At 43.6% G+C, this 13,326-nt stretch overlaps 1 protein-coding gene across 12 annotated transcripts in view; it reads right to left on the bottom strand.

Moving 5' to 3' along the window:
• Nucleotides 1-13,326, bottom strand: part of AUH (AU RNA binding methylglutaconyl-CoA hydratase) — a 362,269-nt gene that overhangs the window by 347,315 nt on the left and 1,628 nt on the right. For 11 of the 12 annotated variants that reach the window (XM_045043298.1, XM_045043297.1, XM_045043296.1 and 8 more), the window contains exons 2-3: nt 5,350-5,417; nt 5,151-5,238 (exon numbers count right to left, since the gene is read on the bottom strand). The exons of the other annotated variant lie outside the window; for it this stretch is intronic. In XM_045043298.1, coding sequence (XP_044899233.1) covers nt 5,151-5,238; nt 5,350-5,417 — 156 coding nt within the window. The remainder of the gene's footprint in view (nt 1-5,150; nt 5,239-5,349; nt 5,418-13,326) is intronic. 12 annotated transcript variants of the gene reach the window in all.

Here is a 13,326-nt window from a genome sequence, read left to right on the forward strand (position 1 = left end):
ACAGTTTTAGTGAGAAGTTTGTAGTCAAATCATAATTTAGTAGAATTCAAAAGCAGAAGCAAAACTACCTTTACTTAAAAAAAAAAAATCCCACACTAGTATGTATAATTCAGCGAAACACTCAATTTAGAGTTCTACATACAAGATCAATTACCAAGAATTGTTATAATCTATTTTAGTAATTTCAAAGGAAAAAAGAATCCTTAAATCCTTATTCTCAGTAATTTCTCATAAAATCTCATTTCAAAAATTTGATGGTAAAACCAATACACATGTCCTTTAGTACCTAGTGTTAGAACACCAGAACAAAGATAAATGGCGAGGGTTACACATTCACATCAACTTCCGTACCCAAAGAACTTTTTCACAATTTCATTAGAGGCAATATATTAAAATTGTGAAACAGAAGTATTTCCGCTTTCCTTTGTGCGTGTATGTGTGTAAGAAACGTATGTGTGTAAGATAAACATTTTAAATGAACGGGGTGCCTGAGTGGCTAGGCCAGTTAGGCGTCCAACTTCGGCTCCGGTCATGATCTCGTGGTTCACAGGTTGGAGCCCCGCGTCGGGCTCTGTGCTGACAGCTCAGAGCCTGGAGCCTGCTTCCAATTCTGTGTCTCCCTCTCTCTCCGCCCCTCCCACGCTCGCTCTCTCTCTCTCAAAAATAAAATAAAAACATTAAAAAATATTTTTTTTCCATTTTAAATGAACAAATAATATGTAGACTGTGCAGGGAAGACAGCACACAGTTTGGCCGATCTCTGATGTAATCTACACAGCCCGGGCTTCACATGAACTTGGACTATCAAGATGACAGGTCTCAGTATTCTAAGAGAAGAACGGGTGAGCTGTGAACCCAGAAGCGGGGTGTCTAACCCACAAGGAAGCGTACGCTTCAGTGATTCCCAAGCTGGAGTCGTGCTGAGGATATGGCATGGTATCTGAAAACACGTATGTACCGGAAACAGCGTGCACAGCCAAGATACTCACACTTTTTCCTCTTATCTAGATGCCATTGTGAATAACAGAAGATTCACTTAAAAACACTGCTAAACCCAGAGTGGCATCACAGAACTTCTCAATCAACGTAGCACCACTATGATGCCTGTGTACACGAAATGTTCAGAATTTAAAAGAGAGACCTCATGCTCCAAAGGATTAGAAGTCACTGGTATGGTCAAAACGCCAACCACCACCTGCCCTAGGGGTCAGGAGTAGTTCCAGCTGAGCCACCACCTTCAACCAGGCCCTTAACCTCACAGGGATTCTGTACAATGAAGGCATCTGACTTGTTCTGTAAAGTCCTCTTATTCTAAAAATGTTCCAGTAACAGTATTGTTATTGTTGTAACAATAATTCAGAAACTCAGTTAATGGCACAATTTCAGGAGCCAAAACCAAAACATACTAACATACCCGGTGATTTCTTTTTCCAAATTTACTTACTTTATATATATTTGTTTGCTTGATATGACTCGCTACCGTAAGATCATTATTTTACAGACAGCGTGGCGGTGGCGACAAGAACACAGGGCTCCTAGGCCACCATCTCACCAGAGCCGCGTGCACAGCTCCAGTCTAACGGCCTGACACCCTACACACGCCGCTCCCTCTCTCAACACGCGCTTCCCACGGGCTACCACAGTCCCCAGGTCACTTTAAATAGTGCCTCCTTGTATCAGTGTGCATATCTGCCTGCAACTGTACAGTGAAATACTGGAAGGATTGAAAAGAATCTAATAAAAATTCATATTTTTATTAGGAGAAGAATGAGCAGGGGGTAAGGGTGGGACTTTTCTCTTTGTATACATTTCATACATTTTGTATGCATTTTGACCTACCGCCTATCTTTTTTAAATAAAACTTTATTTTAAAAATTGGAATGTAAGTGAAATACGGTTATTGAGTTTAAAACAGTCTATTTAAAGGGGAAGTCAGAAATCACTCCATCCAACCTCCAGGGCACCTAGGGATTGCTTTCATGGTGCTTACTCATCTGCTTTCTGGCGTATTAGGAAAAGGACGTAAAAAGAATGAGCAGAAGTCAGGGGCCAGAGACACGATCAGGGCACAGGGGGCGGTGGAAGACAACTCAGAGAAGCCGCACACCATCCAGCGGCCCCTGACTCACGGGGGAAAAGGCGGGTTAATCTCAGCAAGTACAAGCTGAGTCCCCCTTCCGGCCCAGTTCCCCAAGCACAACGATGACCTTCAAAGAAGAAAAAAAAGGAGTTCCTGTCCTCAAGAAATCGGAGGCAAGACCACTTCATAAGCCTTAGGTTTTGGGAAACAAACACATGCCCCTGGGATACAGATGGATGGAGAAGAGAACAGAAACCTCCAAGGGGGAAAAAGGGGAGGGAGACAGAGGGACTGGGTGGCAAGGCGGGGGGGGGGCTAAGAGAATAATCAGTAAACGAGGATACTGTTTTCAAGCATTTTGTTTTAGAATGTTACTACTCCAGAACAGAAATTAAACCTCTCATTTTTGAAAGTCTGTATTCTTCAACAATAATAAATGAGGCCTGACTAAATTCAGACTTTTATATTGGTGATAAAACCAGGATAAATTTAAGCATTCATTTTAACTATGCAAAAACATTTTACTTATCTGGACTTATAATTATCGTCCATATTAATAATGACATATCATTACCATAATGACATAATAACATATTAATAATGACAGACCTATCTCTCAAATATATGTAGGGAAAAAAACATTTCAGAGAAATCTGAACGAATGGCTCCACTATATACACTGAGTTACTAAAATAAATGACTTGCCCCAATTTCTCCTACAATTCAAACACTGGTTTTTGGGTTTTGTTTTGGTTTTTTTTTTTAACAAATACAGTAAAAGGGGCGACTGGGTGTCTCAGTTGGTTAAGCGCCCAACTCGATTCCAGCTCAGGTCACGATCTCATGGTTCATGAGACAGAGCCCCCACATCAGTCTCTGCACTGATAGCCCAGACCCTGCGTAGGATTCTCTCTCTCTCCATCCCTCTCCCTCTGCCCCTTCCCTGAACACTCGCTTGCTCTCTCAAAATAAACTTAAAAAAATGAGTGACAAATCTCATGAGTTAAAATATATAGATTATCCTGATCATGCAAAAGTTACAAAGCACATACAGCAAAGAAAATAAGTCTGATTAACCCTTAAAAAAACAGTATTCGGGGTGCCTGGGTGGCGCAGTCGGTTGAGCGTCCGACTTCAGCCAGGTCACGATCTCGCAGTCCATGAGTTCGAGCCCTGCATCAGGCTCTGGGCTGATGGCTCGGAGCCTGGAGCCTGTTTCCGATTCTGTGTCTCCCTCTCTCTCTGCCCCTCCCCCGTTCATGCTCTGTCTCTCTCTGTCCCAAAAATAAATAAAAAACATTGGAAAAAAAAAAAAAAACAGTATTCAAGGCTAACTTGTTAATCTGGCAAGAAGCATTTGGTATATGATTTTGTATGTCCCCAAAAAGTCGACCTATAAAAAGAGCTGCAAACTGTACTAAACGTTAAGCCTTTTCCAAAGAATATTAATGACGTGAAGCAAACCAAATGGGCAGCAAAGGAACAGGTAAAATACGAAGAAATCTACCAGCAGTCACAGTGTTACAGTGACCAGGCCCATTACCAGGAGACGGTAACACCACTTCCCTCCTGCCTTCACCCTGTCACTGTCACCGCTCAAACGTTCCTACCACTGCGCCTTCCTCGGAGGCCCCCAGACCACTCTGCGTCCCTCTTCCCAACGAGGCCCCGGCAGTCCTCAGAAGTCCTAAGTGCGGGGACAGCCATCGCCACGTGTGAGCCTCAGTCACCTGGAGACATATTCACCTGGTCCTAGACTCACAGATAACGAGGGTCCTAACTGTCTCAGGGCGAGTCCTCCACATTTGGTTGATTGTACGCGAAGCCCTCATGAAAACAAGCAGCTCTGGCGCAGCGGCCACCGCGTTCGGGGGTGGGGGGGGGGGGGAGACAGCTTCCCCCACCCTCCCCTCCCCGGCAGACAGTGCTCCCTGCGGTGACGGGGTGAAGACGGCTAGAACGCCCTCACCCAGGCCCTCACCCAGGCAGCTCGGGAAAACCATCCCCCTCCCACCCCTGCCACTACCCAAGTGCAGTCAAACTAACGTCGTCAGGCGTCCCGCGTTCCACCGAAAGCCACAACAGAACTCATTTACACGGAATGTTTCCTCAATACCACAAAGTTCTGCAGTACTTTAAGGTGGAAGCCACAGAGGCTGAAGCCCGAACGCCTGAGGACTCTTAAGAACGAAACTGATGAGCACTGGCCACAACAAAGACACCTCCCGAAACTTGTCGTCTGAAGTAGTGTCGTGTTCCCAGCATCGTGCTGGGGGTACTCGACGGGTTCGGTACTTGCTGAATGAATGAAGCACCGTAGGTCATTCCCTCAAATGCTTAATTATCTGCAGGGGATTATCTCATTTCTATTTTTACTGGAAAAAAAAAAAAATGTTTATGCTTCAGCCAACTTCTGCGTTCATCTGCTTGTTGGTAAACGACGATGATACTGCGTGTTATCAGCATTTGCCTTAATCGTCTGCAGCTTTTACTAGTTTTACTAACTGGAAAAGATTCATTCAATCTCAGGGCGTAGAAATAATTACAAACACGAAAAATGCAGGACGACTTAGTCTTTAGCTGTTGGTAATACAGTACAACCGGGGGGAAAAATTCTTCATACCTTTTGCTGCGGTGGATGCCAATTTAAAAATACAATCCATGGACACATACTTAAGTAGGTGCTACTTCAAACACCCTTCAAAGCACATGTCTGCATTTAACACTCTTTACTGAGGTGGCTTCTGCTACTCAAAGCATTTTTTGAGCAACAAATACAGGGCACACGGTTGTAGGGAGGAGACTCAACTTTTCCCTCCCAGCTGATCTTTCATAAGCACCGTGCATTATTATAAATACTTTAATGGCTCAAATTATGTTTTCAACTTCCCCAACAATCAACATGTTGCCAAAGTTTCTCAACTAATACAGACAAAGCATTTTTTCTCTTGTATAACAGTAAAAACAAAGAAATTGTCGGTAATGCGACTCAAATCACAGAACGCTTTTTAAAGGAAAACAGGTGATCACTGAGGGAAAGTCAATTTCATAATAAGATTTATTTACATACCAGCACAGAATATCCCTGGAACTTCGCTCCTGACTATTATGGTCCGTACTTTCTTATCAGATTTCAAAGCATCCACAGCTTTTGAGAGCTAAACAGATACAGGGAGGGCAAGGAGAAACAAAGAGGAAAAATCACTTTCAGGTTGACGTCAACACTGCATCTTAATATTAGAAGCAAACAGTTTAATGTTTACACTCACCATTTTTACCAGATTTTTACTGAATGAGTTTTTGGCATAAGCTCTGTTTATTCCAAGCACCACAATTCCTAGTCAAGAAAAAAAGGCACACCGGAGTTAGTGAACTCGCAGGGCACAGACTCCCACACACACAGCTAGTGGACTTGGGACTTAGGAAATCTGCCCCTTCCTTGAGGGTCACACCAAGAGCTCCGTCCTGATTTTTGTGTTTACCCTCCTTTTCAAGATAAGCACATTTTTGAAGACTGTGGTAGATGTACGTAACCTGTAAAATCTGTCTAGTAATCAATGCCCACCTCTTCTGCCTGTTAGAGGAGAACTTTACAACATCGTGATGCTTTCAATTCATCCCTTCCTAAGCACCACCAAGATAATCCGCACATTGTACTAAATTCACTCATGGGTGAGAAGAATCCTCCGCTAGAGAACACTGTCTAAAATATGGTTTCATCACCTTCAAGTACACGCAGAAGAAACAGCTGACAAACCCTTATCACAGGCAAGCCCTGCAGATCAGCTTTTCGGCTCGTCAGTATCTTCACTCACACTGTCTGTCATCCCGTCCTCAGTATCTCCATCCCAGGTTCTCTCCTGACTCTGTCCCCCACACTCAACCTGAAGGCTCGCGTCCACTTACAAGTCCAACCAGTGATTCAGCCTCAGTCTAGAAAAGCAGAGTTCACTCCCCAGGAAGTTGCGCTCTCCCTCCTGAGGTTCCTGACTCAGACCAGCCTCCCATTCCAACTGCTTCAGTCTGATCAATTTCCCAAGAACAATTATGCATAGAATCCACCCCCTGCTTAAAATCCTTTATGTATTTGCTTCCGAAACATTTGCGTTCAGAGCCCTACAGAGCCTGTACTTGACCTTACCTGTCCCCGGAGTGAGCACAAAGGTTCCCTGTGTAACAGGAATGACTTCCACCTCTTTGGGGGTGGGGGGGTGGGGGGTATGACCCTTATTTGTTACTAAGTTGCACTGAAGACAACAACACGTACACATGTCTTCTCTATGCAAGACATTGTGCAAACCTACTTTGCAAAGAAAGTGCAAAGATAAACTTCACTCACAGAATAAATTTTCAAGAATTCTAAATGCTCTCAGCATGGAGAAAATCAGAAAGAACCTGGATGTGGGGCAGGCTCTGCATTAAACCCCGGACTGACCTCGGGTAGGCCCCCCACTCAAGGACAAGAGCCGTCACTAACTGAGCACTTGCTGACACTGTTCCCAGGGCCTTATGTTTATCGAGTCACGTGATGCCCACACAACCCAAGAGGTAGACACTACTTTCATCCTAGTGGAGAGAAGGAAGAAACTGGGCCTCGGGGAAGCTAGACCGCCAACCACCTCCACAGCTGAATGAAGGACGCGGCTACAGCATTCAAGCTTCCACTTCCTCACGAACAAAACCCACTGGGTAAGACTAGACGCGTCATTTATTCAGCTGTGTCGAATAGACATTACGGTGCTCAGCCCTCAGGGAACTCGAGTCTAGGAAGGGACGACAAACGATAAAAAACGTACAATTCGAAATGCTTTACATGCTGTAAATGGTGCTCCAGTAACTTCTAACCAGAACCGTTAAGATACGAGGGCTGCAGTCCAGCCAAGAGAGAACAGGTTTAACTGAGGTCAACAGAGTCAGGACAGGAAGCAAGAGGGTTCAAGAAGTAGAATTTCAGTGAGTTAGTGATTGGCCGGACTGAGAACTGACCACACCGGAACGTGTTAGGAGCGTCTACGAGGTTTTCACTTCAGCTGTTGGATGACAGACGACATTTCAAGACAGAACCATAAAAAAACAAGAACCAAGGCGAGGGTGGAAAGGGCGAGAGTTCACGAATTTGGTTTTGAATTCAAGTGAATCTGACGTGCCTTTGAGATATCCACGTAGGTATCAACTCTAAGGGTACACAGAGGCTAAGAACGCAGGCTCTGAGGTCTGGTTGCTAGCGCTGAACTCCCAGGCCAATGCTTACTAGCTGTGTGACCTTGGGCAAGTTACTTAACTAACCCCCCTGACCTTCAGTTTCTTACTCTGTTGAGATACGAATGGTTCCCAACTCTGTGGGACTGGTGTGAGTGAGCATCAGTGATAAAACAGACGTAGTTTACAACGTAAGCGTTCAATGATTATTGTTCCTCCTAACACGCTTTGATGCAGTAGAGTATTACCATGATCTGTTGATATGGAAGCTTCTAGAAAATGTATTTCCATACAGAAATAAAGAGTGGTGTGCTACAGCTTTGGTCATGGTTGATATTGAACATAAATGAGATCGGAGAGTATCTTCTGCTGGTGCTGATCTACATAAATGGGTCACACATATTTCCTTTATCTTCTTAATTCAGCCATAAAGAACTTTATCAAGATATTCTTTTTAATGAACAACATTCTATGAAATGAATTTCCATTATTTAGTTTCATTTGATGAGCATTTAAACTGTTCCTGAATTTTCCTTAAAAAAAGAAAAGAAAAGCAATAAAATAAAACAAACCATTCCTAAACTGTCCTAAGTCCTACAATCCTGAATTTTCCTAAATCCTACAATGCTGCAATAAACATTCTTCAAGGTTTCCTTTCCACAGGTGTGTAAGTATTTCTGACAAGTATCAAGAAGTAGAAAGTCTAGGTGTGCATTCTTAATTTTAACAGATACTCCTAAAAAATATCGTCCCTATTAACTGCCTGGCCAAAGCACTAATACCAGTTTGTTCACAACAGCAGACCTCAATGGGATGAAAAACCTCTTAGAAGACATTTGGAAAATGTAAAGGAGCATCTTGAAACTGTGACCAGGTGGAATCCAGGGTTGGCAGGGCCTGAAGTTTATAAAATTTAAGGAGCCCCTGTAAGTAAAAGAATACAAAATTACACACACGGAATTAGGGACAGATGTAAATATTGAAACCTTCAGAATTTTAAAAACTTGAGAAATAGTACATTTTCTTTCCAATTACATATCTGAACTACACAAGGTCACGTCCTTCCCTCTGTATATGAATTTTTGTACGTATCAATAATTTGAAAAAATATACAAAACCAATCAAATGGAATTGGAAAGAGGAAAATGGAATTGGAATTAACCCCAAAGAGTCAAAACAATCTTGAAAAAGAAAAACTAAGTTTGAAGTCTTAGTTGAAGGACTTAATCAGGACACTTCCTAATTTCAAAACTTACTACAAAGCTACAGAAAAAAACCAAAACAAAACCAAAAACAAAAACACCAGTGTGCTACTGGCGTGAGAACAGACATACAGACCAACGGAATTGAACCGAGTCCACAAATAAACACCTACGCTTATGGTCACCTGGCTTGTGGAAAAGGCAATGCTAAAAGAACAGTCTTTTCAACAAATAGCAGTGGGACAACTAGGTATTAGTCCGCAAAAGAATGAAATTGGACCCGGTCCTCACACCACGTGTAAAAATTATCTCAAAACAGATCTGAGACATAGTGTGAGAGCTAAAACTGTGGCTCTCTCAGAAGGAAACACAGTTCCACATCTTCAGGACCTTGGGCCAGGCAACAGTGTCTTAAATAGGACAACAAAACCACAAGCAACAGAACAGATAAATCATAATTCATCAAAACTATCAAGAAACAGTGAAAAAAAAAAACGCGCAGAATAGAAAATATTTGCAGATCATACATCTGACACGGGGTTAATATCCAGATTATAAAACAATTTTTACTACCCACCACAAAAAGATAAACGAATGGGCAAAAGGTTTAAATGCGGATTTCTAAGGGATATACACAAATGCCCAACAAGCAACATCATTTGTCATTAGGGAAAAGCAAATCAAAACCACAACGAGGCATCGCTTCACCACCAGCAGGTCGGCCACGATGGAAAACCGTGGAAACAAGTGCTGGCGAGGGTGTGGGGAAACAGGACCCCTGGGGCACTGCTGGTGACACCTGAAAATGGTGCAGCTGCTGTGGGAAACCCCGTGGCAGATCCTCCAAAAACGACACACGGCCCGTTGATTCTACTCCTAGGTATCCACCCAAGAGAAAGGAGCACATATGTTCAAACAAATGGCTATACACTGGTGTTCAGCAGGATTCTTCATATCTAAAAAGTAGAAACAAAATGTGGCATATCCATTCAATGGAATAAAAAATAAGAACGGTGGATAAGACTACCATTCACAGCAAGAATGCAAGAAATGGTTACTGTCTTGAAAACAAAGGGGTGGTACCCTCCCACGGTGCTTTTATTGTTTAATTTTACCACCATGTGCATATATTTTTACTTTAGAAGTTTTGTAAACTTCAATAACTTAGCTATTGTTACTAAACAGGACATGTAATTACAGGACATGTAATACACAAAGTACTGAAAACCAGTGACAGAAAGAATATCTCCGATAAACCACATACAAACCTAGCTTCTTCCAAATATACCATTAAAAAGTGAAAAAAATAGGGGCGCCTGGGTGGCTCCGTCGGTTAAGCGTCCGACTTCAGCTCAGGTCATGATCTCACGGTTCCTGAGTTCCAGCCCCGCATCGGGCTCTGTGCTGACAGCTCGGAGCCAGAAGCCTGCTTCAGATTCTGTGTCTCCCTCTCTCTCTCTACCCCTCCCCTGCGCACACTCTCTCTTTCTCTTTCTCTCTCTCTCAGAAATAAAACATTTTTTTAAGTGAAAAAAAACAATTTTTTACGAATCATTTATCTGATAAGGGACTTGTATCCATAATATATTAAAAACTCTTACAATTCAACAATAAAAAGACAAAAAACCCAGGTAAAAAAAAAAATGGGCAAAGATTTGAGATGTTTCTGTAAAGAAGATACACACGTGGCCAAAAAACACATGAAAAGATATGCAACATCATGCACCATTAGGGAACTCCAAAACAAAGCCACAAGGAAATATCACTTCCAATGCACCAGGAGGACTACAATCAAAAAGCACAATGACCACACGTATTGACCAGGATGTACCGAAAGGGGAGTCCTGAGGCCTTGCTGGTGGGAATGCGAAATGCCGCAGCCACGCTGGAAAAGTCTGGTAGTTCATCCATATGCTAATCACGGAATTACCAGAGAACCCAGCAATTCCACCGTATGGAAATGAAACGTCCACAAAACTGTACATGAATTTTCTAAGCAACGTTGTCCACAATACCCCAAAAGTGGAAACAACCGAAATGTGTATGAATGATGCATAAACAAATTGTGGTCTGATCTACCCAAAAAATGGAATGTCATCGAACCATAAAAAGAGATGAGGTAACAATACGTGCTACCGCAGGGATGCACCTTGAAAACATAATGCTCAGTGGAAAAGTCCACAAAAAACCATAAATTATTTCCCCATATGAAATGTCCAACATACACAAAGCTACTGAGAGAGAAAATAGACAAATGGGTCCTATTCTGGGGGGACACAGGGTATGAGAATGGGGAGTCGTGGCTAAAGAAAACAGGGCTTCTCTCTGGACTGATAAAAATGTTGCAAAATTGGATTGTGGGGATGTTTGCACAACTCTCTACACACACTGAAACTAACTGTACACTCTGAATTTTGTGGTATGGGACTATGGGTCAGTAAAGATTTAAAAATATATACATCTTAATATACATGTTTATCAACATAATTCCCAGCCATAAAACGTATGAAAATATGTTGTTAGAAACATGAGAAAAATACATGACGGAAATCAATCTGCTGAAAATGAAAAGTAAGTAGATGTCGGAAGACCAGCCAGCCGACCCGGCGACAGTCCGCCTGGGAGACGGTGCTGGCTCGGACAAGAGCCGTGTTGGTAAGGAAGCACGTGGAGGAAAGTGGAAAGGTTTCAAAGACACTCAGGAAGTCTTGATAACCTGCATATGAACGGTAAGGAGCAGGCATCAAGGATGCCTTGCATGACACAGTTGCTTATTTGTTCTATTTCTGCCAGAAGTTTTTCCAACGCGGTTCACAAAGATGATCTCTGAAATGGGTCACAATGGGGGCCCCTGGGTGGCTCAGTCGGTTAAGCGTCCGACTTGGGCTCAGGTCATGGTCTTACCGTTCTTGTGTTCAAGCCCCCGCAAGGAGCTCTGTGCTGACAGCTCAGAGCCTGGAGCCTGCTTCAGATTCTGTGTGTCCCTCTCTCTCTGCCCCTCCCCTGCTCCCGCTGTCTGTCTCTGTCTGTCTCTGTCTGTCTCTGTCTCTCAAAAATAAACATTAAAAAAAAAACTTGAAATGGGTCACAATTATGAATAGAAGCTTGCCAGACTGGGAGAAGTTTAGAAAGGGGAAGAGAGAAGTTATTTCATCCCAGGAGGTGCATGCAAAAGCAGAAAGAAAGGAGCGGGAAAAGTCAAAGCTTAGACGCAGCTAAAGGCAGACTGGAGAGGAGCCTGCAGGCAACTGGGAGCCACTAGAAGTCTCTAATGGAGCAGAGCAGTCATCCTTGGCCTAGAAAACAGGAACCCCAGGCACCAGTGTGAACAATAAACGGGGAAGGAGAATGACTGGCAGGAGCCGGCCTAAGGAGATGCCTTCGTAGACCAGGGCGAGGACTGATGTTCTAGAACTCCTGGTGCCCCGGACAACAGTACAAGAAATCACTGCTAAGGAAACGTGATTATATAACCACGCTTCCCCAACAAACATAGAACCCAGACAGCAGAGGAGTGCTAATATAGCTCACATATTCTGCACTCACTCCCCGCCACCAGCCTCAAGAGGGCAAAGGACAATTTGCGGCTCCTCGTGTCAGAGGCTGCTGAGAGCCTCCAAGAGAAGCAAAGGCATCGGGAGACTCCTCGACCTGCGGATTCCTTGACCTCATGTTTCTCTTTGCACTGCTTATTCACCAGTAAAGCACAGCATTTATCATGTTAGCCAAGCCTGAGTGGTCATCCCTGCCAACTTTCAAAGGAAGCGGGGTCCATTTTCTTAAGAAGCCATGATTTCCTAATAGTGGATCTTTACACTTTGGGTAACTGTAAACATCTGAATTTCTTGAATTGTCTCATATGCTTTGATTTCTTCTCCTTAATCCCGTTGATCCTAACTTAAGGACTTTCCAGTCATTTTGTGAAAGTTTACTTTCAACTTGCATTCATTTAAGTCATATATGATGAAGTTTTGGGGTGATGGGGGTTTGTGGGGTCCAGAGATGACAGCCAAGAAAGAATTCTTGAAGACATCTTTGGTGCAAAAAGGTGATTTTATTAAAGCATGGGGACAGAACCCATGGGCAGAAAGAGCTGCACTGGGGTCCTGATGGGTAACTCACTATACACCCTCAGGTTGGGAGGGGGTCAGGGATAGAGTAAGTCTCTTAAAGGATTTTGGAAGCGAGGTTTCCAGGACCTTGAGGGGCTAGCTGTTGCTAGGGAAACGCCATTTATTACTATTCAATAAAACCTCAGTCATGAGACCTTTCGGTCATGAGACCTCTTTGGGGCGGGGGGTATAGGCTGGGAGTATGATTGCCAGCGTACATCTTGGGGCAGTTGAGATAAAGGAAGTAGACTTACAGGATCCCCGAGGTTGGGATAATGTTAAGCTAAGGTTCTCTTTTGCCCCTAGCAAAGGGTAGAGGGAGGTCACTCTGCTGGTTTCAAGGACTTGTCAATGGGCCATAGGCAGTAAGGGAATTTCATTTTTCATTTGCCTTAGTTTCCCTCATCACCATGGCAAGCACTTAAACCCCTTCCCTTCATTCTTCGGTAGCTGGGAGTGTCCAAGGAGTATCACACAGATCCCACCCGGGGTGGGGACAGGGGGGTGCTACCTTGGGCTTTGCCCCTCCGTCTGCCTCATGCTCCCCCATCACACAGACGATACAGAACTGGGCGCACCTTACTGGCGGAATGGACAACCTCTGTATCTAATGTACTGCAGGTACACCTAACATAACTGAAATGCCAGTAAGATCCAAAAACTTACCCAAAAATGCTCTAATCGTCCCAGCCCCGATCTACTTTCCAGCCGAATTTCTCAATATTCTGCCTGT

Source organism: Felis catus, chromosome D4 (assembly GCF_018350175.1).
Source record: "Felis catus isolate Fca126 chromosome D4, F.catus_Fca126_mat1.0, whole genome shotgun sequence".
NCBI classification, from domain to species: Eukaryota; Metazoa; Chordata; class Mammalia; order Carnivora; family Felidae; genus Felis; species Felis catus.